At 44.0% G+C, this 15035-nt stretch overlaps 1 protein-coding gene across 2 annotated transcripts in view; it reads right to left on the bottom strand.

Annotated features, from left to right (window-relative positions):
- dlc1 (DLC1 Rho GTPase activating protein) overlaps nucleotides 1–15035 on the bottom strand; it is a 77173-nt gene that overhangs the window by 6007 nt on the left and 56131 nt on the right. For both annotated transcript variants that reach the window (XM_062387534.1, XM_062387535.1), the window contains 7 exons: nucleotides 11556–11627; nucleotides 9941–10022; nucleotides 8766–8829; nucleotides 4378–6062; nucleotides 3494–3673; nucleotides 1645–1804; nucleotides 435–642 (listed from right to left, as the gene is read on the bottom strand). In XM_062387534.1, the coding sequence (XP_062243518.1) occupies nucleotides 435–642; nucleotides 1645–1804; nucleotides 3494–3673; nucleotides 4378–6062; nucleotides 8766–8829; nucleotides 9941–10022; nucleotides 11556–11627 (2451 nt within the window). The remainder of the gene's footprint in view (nucleotides 1–434; nucleotides 643–1644; nucleotides 1805–3493; nucleotides 3674–4377; nucleotides 6063–8765; nucleotides 8830–9940; nucleotides 10023–11555; nucleotides 11628–15035) is intronic.

Genomic DNA, 15035 nt, shown 5'->3' on the forward strand with positions numbered 1-15035 from the left:
TCACCGGCAAGGAATGAGTTATTATAGGATCTGTGTCAAACTTAGAGCGTTATATAAGCCTACGTGTGTGTGTGTGTGTGTGTGTGTGTGTGTGTGTGTGTGTGAAATGCATGCTTCATACTTCATGCACATGCCTGGTTTTTGTTTTACCTTATACAAACAGTTACGGCTGCATCTATATTACAGTCACCATATACCTGCCCATGCAGGCAGTGAGTCACAGTGTGATGAGCCAATAGTAGGGTTTATACATCCCATCATACCACAGGTATTTCCTGCACTCATCTTGTTTGTTTTCTTTTTACTGTTTCACAAATTCTTGTTCCATGACAGAAAAGCATCTGCAGCTCGAAAACAATACACCCAGATTCATCCCTGAGCCCAGTCCTCTTAAAGATGTGGCTGTGTGTACTTTTCAGTGTGTGGATTCTTACACTGATAGATCTGGAGGAAGGTCTCCGATAGTTTGCTGGTGAGCAGGGGTTCTGGCAAATCTCTGAAGTACTGTTTCAGCATGTCTGCCACATCGTAAGCCGACTGGCCCTCGTAGCTGACTCCTCCCCCATCCGCTCCACTCGCCTCGTTCATCTGGCGCAGAGCTTGGATTCGAGATTTGACCCCCGATTTCCTGAAAAGACCCACCTGGACAAAGAGAGACAAGGACAAAGAGTTAGATCACAAATACATAAAAAGATGGGCTATGAGTTTTAATTTCCTTATCAGTCTCTGTTGTTCCAAGAATCTTTTATCTCATCACTAAGGGATATAAAATTAGATTCATGTGCCCGTCTCCTAAAGCTGCAGGTTGTTATCGCCGAAAAATAATAGTCTGGTCTTATCCCCAAATCCTGTGCTTATAGTCAATATGGTTACATCACAACAGATCGTGTTGACTGTTTTTATGAGAAGCTCCCATGACACCCAGTGAGCAATATTGTTCTGAGTGTTGTGTGGGACCTCATCAGTGGCCTTTTAAGGCTCTATGAAAGGGCACTGTTGGGGAGGAAAAGAGAAAAAGGTCACTGGCTTGTTCCGCCTGAATATTTTCCATGAGCTTTCACCACTTCCAAACAGAGGCGCCTTGTCCTGCCTCGAAATGAACACCATCACTCTCTCTTCTGTTTTGCCCTCCATTAATAGATATTTTCTGCCGGTTCCCCCATTCGCTCCCTTGCGAATATACACACACGGCGTGAGATAAATCTTTCGCACAGTCTGTGGATTAAACAGACAGACACAGGTGACCTAACAGCTGCACACGTTGACTCTCCACAGGCCTCCATACTTCAGTTTATGTGTGACAGCGAGGAGAAAAAAGGGGGGAAGACAGAAACCGTATACACCCACTGACTAAGTGGGTATCAGGCCTTTTCCAACCCGCTGCACCTTTTCATGTAATAAAAATAATTCAATCGTGGATGAATATTTGGCTGTGTACAGATATCCTAAAATACAGATGTTATGTAACAGGGGCACCTTGAAGAAAAACATCTTTCTGTTGAGCTGTGGACATTGAAAATGGTGCTTTAGCTAAATTACAGCCTGGCAGGCATTTTTTTTACATTATGTACACATGTAATTAAAGTATAAGCAGAGGTTTACGTGAACATGTGTCCAAATGTGTGCATCTGATTTAAGTCTTACCTGATCCAGGCACTGGCTGCGCAAATAGCGCATGGCCTGCTGGATCCCCTGAGGGAGGGGCTGGCCTGTCCGCTGGACGATGACTTGCAGTGGTACACCAAACACATTCCTGTCTTTGTAGTCGCGCACCTTGATCCGCTTCATAAACTTTGGCACAGCCCTACAACAAACACACAAATGTATCTCATTAATATATGGAATAAGGAATATTAATAACAATATTGAAATGAGTCTTGATGTGTCAATTGATTAGATTGAATACTGATTACTGATGTGGATCAATAAGACAAAGAAGTGATGCAGGCTTTGAATGGTGCATAAAGGCTAATTTGATTTGAGTCTGTAAACACCCATTTAAACTTTTGACTCACAACCTCAGACAAAATACAGTAGTTGTTAGTTCAGATGTCCAAAAATTCCAAGGCACAAATTAGATTACAACTAGTTAGACTGTGTGTGTGTGTGTGTGTCTGTGTGTCTGTTAGTGTGTGTTTTATGAAACCCGGCGGCTGCAGAAGACTGTCTCCAGGTTTATGAGAGGAGGTGGATAAACAGGGTGAGAGGAGAGGAAAGGTGGGGTAGGATGCATGTTTGGCTGTCGAAAGGGGCGGATCCCACCGCTTTACACATCCGTACCAAGTATCTGCCTCACTATTTGTCTCCCTGTGTGTTGTGTGTGTGGGGATGCGCACATCGGGTGCGAGTAAACAGCAGGTCTATTACCACAAACCCGGAGTTGAAACATGCAACTCGGACTGTTTCACAAGAATGCACCCAGAGATTTATGGCTGTGGTTCTATGTGCATGGGTACGAGTGTGTTTAGCAGAGAGACGCTATGTGCGACGCCGGACAAGCTCGTCTTTGTGAGAGCGGTTCACAAGACTCACACAGCTCCTCAGAACCACAGTTTTGGAAAAATGGAAAAGGAGTTTATTATGATCCCGGAATTCTGATTATGTGTGGGCCTCCAGCGGCCAACAAGCGGCCTCTGTATTTCAATCAACCACAGCCTGTTATAAGTTAGAATACATTCTATTCCTGTCTTAAGACGACCTTAGCTAGCAATGATCCAATTTTTTGACTTTGACTTTTTCTCGTCTGACATTTTAAAACGGTGGAGAAATTCAGATTCTGGGTCACTGTTCAACACTGACATTCTAAATGGAGAATGTCCTGTTATATGGTTGCAAGTATATTTGCTCTGCTTTTTGTTCTGGGGTTCTCCAATCGATGACCTACATAAGGGAATTTTAGCCAGTATTTGAATTATAAATGCAGGAAACCAGATAAAAAGCGAAAGTAGAAATGTCTGGGGCAAATACAAATTCTCTAAAACAGATACAGAAAAGAAGGATAGTGTTGCTCATTACATAATGACGAGCATCATATTAAAATGAGGTGAGACTAATACTAAATAAGTGGTAGAGACGATATTGGTGAAGTGATATAGCCGAGAGATCTTTACAGCCTCCAGCTCTTGTAACGCAATGCGTGTGAACTGCCATTATTGCCCCGTTGAGAAAAAGACCACTACGCCCCTTCCCAGCAATTACGGGGCTGGGAAAAGAATGTGAAACCCAACCTCTGCGGACAGCCTTCACCACACTATACAACAACCTGCAGATGGAAGGGATTGGGAGAGCGGTGGTATGGAGGGGTAGTAATTGGCTTACTGAATGGATAAATTCAAGGGCATCAAGGGCATCACTTATGAGGAACAATTGCCTAAGTGCAAATCTATATACATTAAAAACTATCTTGAAAATGATTGTATGTGCCAAGAGATCTCAGAATATATAGTGTTTATTTCCCTTATATAAGCCTTCCATTTTCCTCCTGTCCACTCACCAGCTGAAGCCGTGTTTGTTTGTCGGGGTATGTTTCTCCAGCAGAGCAGTGAGCTGCAGCAGGGAGAGCTTCTGGAGCAGGTTCATCTGTAACACAGACTGGCAGGTAATCTGGAGCTGGGCGGAGGCCAAACTGGGCCGATGGGAGTTCTGGAAGCTCGGCCAGCGGAGTTTCTGAGGCCTGGAGATGGAAGAAAGAGAAGGAGATCGCACAAATTGAGACTTAAAGATGAGGAATGTTGATCGAAGAAGAGCAGTGTATCTCCTGGGATCTGCATCACCAGCTTTACTGTACACATCAATTCAGAGAATAACACATGGCCAGACAAAGTATTTGTAGTTGTATGTTCCAAGAGATCAGTTTAGGGATTAGAGGGATTTATGTACACATCAATCAAGAGATTGTCTAAAAGACCAAAAACCCACACACCCCCCGTGAATGTAATTCAGTCTGTGGATTCCTGAAGGAACAGAAACAGTTTCCGTGGAGACGAAGCGGCATTCCAAAGTATTTCAGCAACATAACGTAAGGAAAGACATCTCAGCGTGTCCCCCAGTTTATCCATTGCTGTCACTTTTAATGGAAAATGCCTCTTGTTGGTATTTCTATTGTTTTGTTGAGCTTTTAGTGCACTAAGGTGAAGTTCGGCAGGAACATTAACAGACAGACGGAGAGCAGCTGTCTGGGTGACTCTCGTAAAGAATCAGTTAATATAAATAACAGAGCTAGATACAAACGTTTTTATTGGATCTACTTTCTACAAAATAAATAGTTCCTATGACACAATTGGTTATTATTTTGCAAAGCTAATTACGATTAAAACGGTGTAATGCCCCAGGCAAAAGTTGCAGAGAGTAATAAAATAAACCATTTTCTTCACTGACCTGCTGCTTCGTGTTAGAGATGCTCCTACACCAGAATCTCTTCTTTCTCTCAACCCTTCCTCTCCATCACCCAGCGGGTTTCCTGTGCTGTCTTGGTCGCTTCCATTCTCCGTCTCTTCCAGTCGGTTTTGCAAAGGAGAAGACGGGCATGGGGAGGCAGAGTCTAGTGCTGAGTCTGAGTCTCCTTCCTCCTCTTCATCTTCCTCCTCTTCCTCCTCTTCCGCAGCCACAGCCTCTGACCAGGCGTTAAAGCGCTGTAGGCCGCTGGCATGTTGTAGCGCCTCCACCAATTTCTGTTCATCCCCTTCTTCCTCTTCTCCCTCCTCCTCCTCTCTCTCAGTGTTGGGAACGTTGTCGTAAAAACTGAGCCGGCTGTCAACAGAGCCCAAAGAGCCACGATGATGGCGCCTACTTTGTCGTCCCCTGAGAACCACAGAGTTTCCATTATCATTCCCATTGTTATTGCGTGAACTCCCATCTTGCAGGGCTTTGGGGAATGTACCAGGCTTGTGACCTTCTGGTAAGAAGAAGAAGATCATGCCCTCTTCCTCCTCCTCCTCCTCCTCCTCCTCTTCCTCAACTTGTCTGATATTTCCGCGAACACTGCAGTTGTTCCTGCGGTTCTGCTCGTCAACTGTCATCCCATTGCTAGCTTGGCATGGGATGGGTGTGGTAGATTTGGATGGGGGTGTCGGCTGGCGATCTGAAGCTGGTTGGTGAATGCTGAAAGGATCAAACCCCTCCAAATACATCCCTCCTCTCTTAGTGGAGCCAGCTGCTGTGCTGTGGCTGCGAGCGCGAGTCACAGGGCTTGGCGTGCTCACTGCACTGCCACTGCTGGCTTCTGATTGGCTGCTGCCTGTACTCCCAGTGCTTCCGTTGCTGGTCTGAGTGGAGTAGGAGACAGAGCGATTCCGGTTAAGTGTCATCGTCTGAGTGGGACTGCGGTGGTGATTGAGGTTCTGGTTGAGGTTGATACTGGAGATGTCCACACAGTTGAGCCTCCTCAACTTGTCATCATCTAGACCCTCTTTGATGACAGGGCCACTGATCTCAATCTTCCCTCCACCGGTGCTCGTCTTCTTCTTCCTCTTGGAGGAGGTGCCGCTGCGCAGGCGTAGACTCTCCATCCTCTTTAAGAAGCTCTTAGCTCGTGAGCGTGTGCTTTTGTCACTTCCTCCTCCTCTGTCGAGACTCCCTCCGAGTCCTCCCATCGCCGTTTTCATATCAAACGTGAAATTCCCCAGTCTTTCCAGGGGCGATGGGGGCATCCCATCAGACAAAGAGTCTTCATTGGCGCATCCTGACCCGCCTGTGCCTGAGGAAGAGCACATGCTGGCTACAGAGCTGGCACGAGTGGCACCAGCAGGTAGAGCCTCATTCACCAAGGTGGGGCCCTGGCCGTTCTCTTCTCCTTTTCCTCCACTCCCGCTACTGTGGATGGAGCCCACTTCAGGCTGCTCACTGAGGTCGGTCAGCACACTCTCTGAACTGTTGCCTTCACGTAGGGCGAGCTTGCCCTTCTGGGATTCCTGGGCCACAGGGAATGATGGTGCCTCTGTGGCATCTGTGGACAGTGAGGAAAAAACCTCCAGCTCCTCCATGCGGGACCAGCGCTTGCTGTCCCTCTGGAAGGTCCAGCGACCACTGATGGCACAGGGTTCGTCCTCATCAGAGTCCTCACTCTGGAAAAGGGAAAAGGAGGGGAGAAAGAGGACGGAGAAAAATAAATAGCAAGAAGAAGAGAAAAAAGGAGGGGGATGGGAGGGAAAGGAGAATATTATGCACTGGTATGTTTTCCATTTATTTTTCCACATTCCTCACCTTGATCCAGGAAACTTCTGGAGTTATGGAATAGTTTTAATTGTAAAGTAACTGAATATGTTGATACGGAAAGGGTTGTCAAATGCCGTCACAACTTAGGAACCGTTGCACAAGAAAACTTGAGGACTTTTGTTTTGCATGACATGATTTTAAACTGGGGTTAAGCATACGACTTGATCGTGGCCAGTTCGTAAACATGTCTCAGTCACTTCCTGACTAGAGAGACAACACAAAAAACTAAAGAGAAAAGTAGCCACTACTACGTCACACATAGCACACATGCACCTTCCCAAAATGTACACACCTCCCCCAGTTTGGTTAATCTGTCTCAGGCCCTGGAGGGTGTTCAGGAAATTCCATTATGACCCCCATAGTGCTCAATGCAGCCGGCCAGACTGGGATCACACCCCCCCCCCACCACCATCCTGCCACAGTCTTTAAACCCTATCTCTGTTTGTATGTTTGTATGTATATATCCACACATTGAGTGTGATGCATTGTCACTGATAGAGAGCTACAGTCAATCCATGATTGTGATATCCAACCTCTGGCTCAGACACACACACATACACGTTTGTACTTTTATCTTAGTGAGGACACTCATTGACCTAATTAATTCACTAGCCCCTAACCCTAACCTCAACTATCCAAACTAAATACCTAACCCTTACCTACACCTAATTCTAACCCTTATACTAACACCAAGTTTTAACCCTCAAACAGCCCAAATGTGAGGACCGGTCAAAACGTCCTCACATTCCAAAAATGTCCTTACTCTGTAGGGTCTTAAAACGGTCCTCACAAAGATATAAGTACAAGAACACACACACTGGGCTGTTAGCCTCCTGAAGAGGCTTCTTCACAGTTACTGATCACACTGGAGAACTAAGCCCATAAAACCCGACCACAGGCCACATTTTAACCACCCCCTTCTCTCCACCTTTCTAAATTTCAAACTACTACTCACTAAACTTTCATCTATCTTTCAAAATACAAACTGAATTGAGAGATGTTGTTGTGCAACCATCAGGGGACAGGAAATTAGCACTTTGAGCGAAGAATTCCAATTGAAAATATACTAAGAATCCACTAAATCTGTGTTCCACTCTTTGTGTGCCAAAGTTCCATTTCCACTGCTCAAATGCATCATTATTTATATGTTGTGTGGTGGAAAATTATGTGATTTCACAAAGAAGCAAACAGTGAGATCTAACCCTGCTACACACAGGGCTTTGTTGAAGGCAACGATTTAATGAGGCCAATTGTATTTAACTGACATTTTCGACACCAGTGTGGCTCTTTACTCCAGTTATGCCAGTTGGAATGTGAGATAACGATATTGCGCTTTTTTGTTGCTCATTAAAACTTATCTTATCCTCAAACCATCAAACCACCATTTAGCATTCACTGCAACGGTTTGAACGTCACAAGGAGTCTGCAGAACGAAAACTATTTATAATCACAATAAGACAGATAGAACCGAAAGAATGACAGACAGGGAAATTAAGATCTGAGAGAGAGGGAATGTTAAGACACAAAGAGGTCAATGCATTCCTGAGCTGTCTAAGGGTGAAGGGGAGGGGTGATAGTGGCAAAAAATCTCTTTGACTGCTCTACTCTTCACTGTTGACTCCTGAAATGAAAGGTGACACAGAGAGGGTCATCCTAATGAATACCACCACACACGGAACAAGGATGTGACTATGTAGCGCTTCGGTCAATAAGACAATTAAGGTTACTTTGTGAGAAAGGAGCATTTTTTGTACAAAGTGACAGTGTATTAAGAATAGACAGATTATTCAGTTGATCGATTAATGGGCCAATATCTGGCATTGAGTGCAGATCTATCTAACCGAAATAAACTATTCACAGTTTTTTCTACTATTTTGTGTTAGCAATATTTTTTTATCAGATGTAAAAATAAATACAACATAATATCTGCATTATACATTGGCCTTTGAGGCGTCTTCTCTTTAAATGCTGGCCACTGAAAAACCAAAATTGGTCGCTGAAACAGTAGTGTATGTTTCAGTTTACTCGAAACATGTGTAAAACTGGAATTTCCAAGTATGAACTGTTTTTTAAGATGATAAACAGCTGGTTTCCTTATGAGAGAAATCTAAGAGTGTTATTTTGGGGGGAGTCAACTGCACACACTCCGAAAACCATGACGAACCTGATCATAGATATAAGGTGGTTCATTCTTCAGAAGTGCTAAAAACGCAGCTCACTAATTCCCTTCATGGTGAGGCACAAGTATGAGGAAGTATTTGAGAAAGAAGGGGAGCATGCCTCGAGTAGGTGGAGGTCCTATAGAATGCAAGCCCTTCATTTAGACATTAAAGCTATCCTCCTTCCCCCTAGGCTCCGCACAGCCCACTTGATATAGAAATAAACCCAACAGGTGCCTTCTCATTAAACTAGATGAGAGAAAACACAGGTTTGCCCTGGGGCCAAGTGTGAACTGACAGTTGAGGTGAGGAAAAGCAATTGTGGTATAGGAGACATGCAAAAAGGGGCTTTTCAGGAAGGAGTGGAGGTCATGTGTATGCATGTGCACTTACTCGTTTTCGTTGGGGCGATATCTCCAGTCTCATCAGAGCACACTTGTTGAGGGTGTTCAGCCTCCTGTGCAAACACATATAAAAGTGGTAACATTTAAAACAGGCTTCAAAATAATGGAGCTCCCTCTTTTTTCTTGAAAAACAAACCTCTCATCGACATGAGGATGTGGATTCGAATAAAGGATGAAACAAGTTGAGAAAGAGAATGAGGGGAGGAGAGAGACAGAGGGGGAGTTTGAGTGCAGCCAGGCTGGCTAATGAGCTGCTGAAGGATAATCCTCACATGAGCGGGAAGAGAATGAGAGGGACACCGAAAAGGAGAGAGAGCAGGGAGAATTAAATCTGCCGGAGTGCCGACGAAAGCTTTGGGAGGGGGGCAGAAAGCTTATCCCCCCAGCCACCTGGAGAAGGGGAGCAAGGGTGGTGGTGGGGTCCACCCTCTGGAGAGCTGTTAGAGCAGATCATGTAACAATGGAGAGATGAAGGGATGGGAGCCGATGGGAGTGTTGGGGAAGTGGGGAGGGGGTGAGAGGCTGCCAAGAGAGGAGACACTGAGATGATAGCTTCCAGATGTGGAGGAACACATGCTGTGGTTTATTACTGAGAGTTGGAATTCGATGATGGAGCCAACTCCATTAAGACGCCATTAACATCCTCCTCACATGCTAATTATTATGATGAAAGCACCAGCTACAATGCAAATCCACTCCTCTCCAGTGTTACTTTACTTTTCTTACCCTTAAACTTTTTTTCCTAAAACATCACACAAATAAAGCTTTGAAACCATTTACTCCCTAGTTGTTGTTATAGTTGAGCATTACGTGACTGTAAGATCTCGCGGCGCAAGGTAGGACTGAGATATTGCGCTTGCAGGGATGATACGAGATACCATAATGACTGAAGTAAACCCTATCAGCCACAGAGAAAGAACAAAATAAAGAGTCGGTATGGTCACAGAAAAGAAACACATACAGCGCATGGCTCCAGGGTTCTTATCGTGTCATTCTTTTATCTCATAGCCAACTTCTCAAAAGTATGTGTCTTTTTGAAGTCGGGCCCTCATGGCTTCATTTGGAGGAAAACGAGATAGTGAAAAAAGAAGGAGGGGGGAAGAATAAGAATGAGGGTGCATGAGAAAGAGAAAGTTAATTGTGAAAGGGTTTGGTGGGTCTCACCTGCAGAGAGCCTCAATCGCATCCCGATCGAGGAAGTCATGGTCTTTCGTGACAGAGAAGATGTCAATGGGGAACAGGGCATCTGAGAAGAATAGAGACAGAGAGAGAGTCAGACTAGTGTCGGCAGCCAGGTTGCTCAGATAGAACTTAAGATACAACCCCTATAGCCTCAAAAAAACACCCACCCACCCACTAGTACGCCCACCAGGACCTTCCGTCCAACCTATTGCCCCCCTCCATACAGCCGCGATGAAAAGCTAAAAGAGGAAGTAGCATCTTAGCCGACCAAACAAACACAGCTGCAGCTTTCAGAGTTGGCAGGCAGGGGGGATGTGGAGCACACAGGGAAAGAACAGGGGATTGATTGAAGAATGACAATAGGTGCTCCACCACCGCTCAGCGGTCCCACTTCCTTTTCTACTTCTCCTTCTTTCTCTCTAGTCCACCTCATTAACAGGATCACTTATTGACTGGGTCGCATTATTACTGAAGTGTCGCTTATCCTGTTAAGAGCGGTATTCTGGTGGAGAGATGGATGGACAGATACTACAATATTGTCAGGAATGTGACGGCCCAACCCAGAAATGGAGTCTTCTTTATTTAAATCCTCGGGGGGACTTTGATGATAACGAAATGCTGCTCAGGGGACAACAGCAACATAACTCTACTGTACTGATTGAGGCCTATCAGTCTCCTTATCTTTAGTGGGGCAATCACGTTGACAGCAGAGACAATTGAGATTATCCCACGGATACAAGGGAAGGAAAAATGTGTCCTGCAATGGTACAAGTTCCTTCTCGATTGGAGACGGCCACAAGATGCTCTAAAATCTGCACAGTGATTGATCGTGGTTTGCACTTTTGTGTTGCTGTATGAAAAACAGCCTCATCACCTGTGCAGAGACACAATGGACTTCCTGTTCGAATAGGAAACCTTTCACAGTTAAGTGGCAACAATCAATGACCTGTTGACAATGGTAGCTTAGTCCTGCTGTCATCGTCCTGTAGTTATGTAAGGGCAGCTGGTATGCTCATGGTATGCCTAAGTATCTATATGGAGTGTAAAGAATGCTTGATGTTTTCTGGTGAGTGAGTATTTAAAACTCAAAGGTCGGAGAGAGTGTTCTTTCTCCACCATTTGCCATTGTAACTTGATTTATGTTTGTTTTAACAAGCTAGTATAGACCTTTGGTCCCAAAAGAGTTACTAAATAAGATACATTATCGTTAATGTTTGGAATATATCAATGTGTACTTAGGTTTGCCTCGGCTTTAGTTCAGAGTAGAGTAAAACGACAGTGCTGAGAAATAATACACCAATTACACCTCAGGAATGTATGTGATGTGTGTGCATGCACAGGCACAAGTGTGAATTAAATACTTTGTGTGCCTGACAAAGGAGACAGTGTTTTTTAGCTTAACATTATCAGCTGTTGAATACCAAAGGGGTGTGGATTCACAATTAAGATTTTTTATAATTGCGAAAGTTGGTGTGGCAAGATAGTAACCTGAAGTCACAGCATGTAAGCTGGAAAATCGGTCTGATTATGCCATGATTCTCCACCTAACTGGTTTTCCCATAGCGAATGAGCTCTGGTCCTTAATAGTGGGTCTTACCTTCGTAAAGCTGGGCATACTGTGGGAACCCTGCGGCCCGGAGCCAGGTACAGGCCTCTTTGGCTTCGATCTCTGCGGATGAGACAAAGTGGAGCATAACAAAGGTGTTTAGAAGCTGTGGGAAACACTTCCACCCTTCAGACATACAATAAACTAAATGTTTACTACACACACATAGAAGCCTACAGAAAAAGAAAAGAAAAAACTATACACACATTAACCAAACCTAAGTAAGATTAATGACATACTCTGATGCAAAGGCCTCTTCTCACCTTTTAAAGAGACATCATTTGAGGTTGTTCTCCAAAACTCTACGAGCAGCTTATCAAATGCAAACCCTTTGACCCTTTTACCTATCTCACACTTGGTCACTCTCCTCTCACATGCTTCTAAAGCTTGAGCTCAAACCATCATTCGTGCAAATGTGTTAACCCCCTCACACGACCCGTGTGTGTGCCACTTAAGGTCTTTATCGAGGTACGGCAGAGGTTTTCGTTGTTCACACAGAGCTCTCCAGCAGAAAATGTTCCTATAATAATTCATGTGTTACTATTCGACTTATTGTAAACATATTTGTTTGTATTTGTCTATTCCTCTTACATTTATTTAATTTATTTTCTTTTAGCTACATAGGATATTTTATGGTTCAGTGTTATCAACCAGCCTATATTCTTCATTAAGCCAATTAAGATGACACGCTAATCCAATGTAATCACCTTCTGTTACGGTTTGAATGCAGGGATGTGTTTCATGGGAATGTCATCTCAGACTTTTTGTCCACAAGTGCTTTTGCCACAGTCGAACATGTTCACAACGCTCCTCCAACACAACAAACTCTTCTTTGTCCCTGTTTAAACACAAGGTGTGACATTTTGACTTGTTATGCTAAGTACTTTGCCTGAATGTTGGGGTCCACTGTGTGTCAGAGGAGCTGTGCGGATGTCTCCCAATTATCTGTGAAAGCCCTTTAGATGACATATGCCAAATGGTCACCCACACCCCAGCGTCCTCTATTGCTCCATCACCCCTTGAGCCAGCAGTCTGACGACAGAAGACAGACAGAAACAGGTCTCCAGGCCTGGGGGCGGTGACTTTACAATGTCTTCTTTAACAGAATGACACCAAGGACAAATGTTGCACAGGCTTGAGAAAAACTTGTAAACAAAACCAGTGGAACAAAGGCAGGAAAGGACACTGGTAAACCATGGATGGTAGTGACAACATGTAGACTGACTGCAAAATACCAGCCGAGAGGTTTGTGAAGGCCTTAGTTCATATAAGTCAGTAAAAGTTTCAAATAATACAATCCCTGCAATCAGACAGTGTGACTCTTACACTTTTAATAAAGGTGCTATATTTGGTGTAAAAATATATATATATATATATAGTGTGTGATGGAGCATATAGTAACCACCAGTAAAGAGAAGCAGAGTAGTTTCCTGTATATTGGAAGGCCCAGTTTTGCAGTTCCAACTCATTTCAAGGCTGAATTACATCAATAAATTGCTTTTTTGTATTTAAGCTGAAGCTCAAGAACACGAGCTTAAAAGAAAAACAGAAGTCGACTTAACTGGATAGCTGAAGGCTTTATAGTATTTTTGTCCATGTGGAAGTAATACAGAGATAAACGGGTTATAAATAAATCTGACATTACAAACGTGAAATTGACTTCATATGGACAGAAGATAAGTAGTACCAGACAGGTCAGAAAAGACGACTGCAGAAAAGGTTGTGGGCTCAACACTTTATATGAGCATTTACATACTGACAACAAGCCTAGACGGCAGACAAACCTACTAACAAAAAGGTGTCAGACAACCAAGCAAGGGTCTCCCCTCTGCTACTGCAGGGGGCTAAGGGCCTGCTGAAAGAACTAGCGACAGCAGCATCAACCCAAGTGTAAAATAACACATTAATGTGTATGTTTTAACACAAAAGTTGGTTCTATTTTTACACATGGATAAGAACTGGCACGTCACCGACACCAAGTCTGTGTATTGAGCCTTGTATTTCTGGAGGGCACCCAGGAGAAAGTAGAAACAGAGGGCTTATTAAAACAACATTCGTGAAAGCAATCGCTGTTTGATTCTTGTGTTTGCCTGTGTGTGTGCACAAGCAAGTCTGTGTGTGCTTGCAACCAACCTCATGTTTAAAGACAAACCATTCAGAAGACAGTAAAGCTATTGAAATGCAAAGTAGACATACAACACATGGTTAGCTTTCCACCCCCAACACCATCACGCAAAAAAGGGCAAGGCGATCCAATAAGTGCATTGAGGGGGAAGATATCCAGTGACACACCCCAGGGGTCAAATCTACTTTAAAGTGACATAAAGTGGACAGTTTGCCAAGGGAATCAAATGATGACAAAATAATTCAACGCAAAGGTGAATCAGACTGAATGATGTTTGTCACTGCACCATATTGTGTCTCTGTTAATTCACAGAGGGAAGCTCGAAAAAAATTCTATCTTTTGTTTGGCTGTAGGACGTGGACAGCGGAAAGACGTCCAAACAACCCAATAACAGAGACACAACACATATACATCTGGAATCTAAAACAGTATATCCCAGGCATTCCAGTCATAAAAATGTCCCCCAACAATACTCCGCCCAATCCTTCGATTATTTTTGTTTACTTCGATAACTTGAGATTCATGAGTGTGTTTAATTTTTTTCTCCTCCTTACTGTCCACCCCCATTCCTCAGCCCTCGCCAGGGAACTACCTCACTTCCTCTTCCTGCTTCCCTCGCAGGAAGAGAGCCGAGCGGTGGCTGCCGACCACCCGGCTGTAAGGCCCTGCCTTCGTTTGTTCCTGGCCAGATAATAGGCGGGGGAGGCAGCCAGGACAAACATTGGCTCTTGTGATTGTGTGTACTTACCAAAGGTCCTCAAAGCCACACCACACCGATGACTTACAGCAAACACTTATCTCTTAAATATGACTTTTCTTTTTCTAACAGTTACCGTCGAGCAGAAAAGGGAAGTCGAACACCTTGATAACCGTCTACATGTGGCAGGTTCTCTGAAGTACAACAGATAACAACATGACTTCAAGGTCAACTACAGCCCTGTTAATTCTAAATGTCTCAGCAAACTAATTATACTGCATTTGACCACATATTCCCTTATGTGCAGGGACACACTCTGGACACATTACTCTTCATGTTTAGATTTCACGTAGAAGCAATATGATCACAAATACAATACGTTCAGATATATGTAGGTAGTCTGAAATAAACACAGTCTAAACTCAAGTCGACTTTTTGTCTTTTCAACCCCAGTGAAACGAAAACCATACGCTAAAGTCACCATTACCTCACTGCAAATGGTGGCCTTCTGTCAGGAAATCCACCAAACCTTTTTCCTACTTGGTCGTCACTAGTTTCTGGCTAGGGGACATCCAGATAGACGAACAAACAGGTGGGTAGATCATTAAGTGAATCAGACCAGACCATAGCTCCTGATCCTGCTTTGGGA

Source organism: Platichthys flesus, chromosome 5, assembly GCF_949316205.1.
Source record: "Platichthys flesus chromosome 5, fPlaFle2.1, whole genome shotgun sequence".
NCBI lineage: Eukaryota > Metazoa > Chordata > Actinopteri > Pleuronectiformes > Pleuronectidae > Platichthys > Platichthys flesus.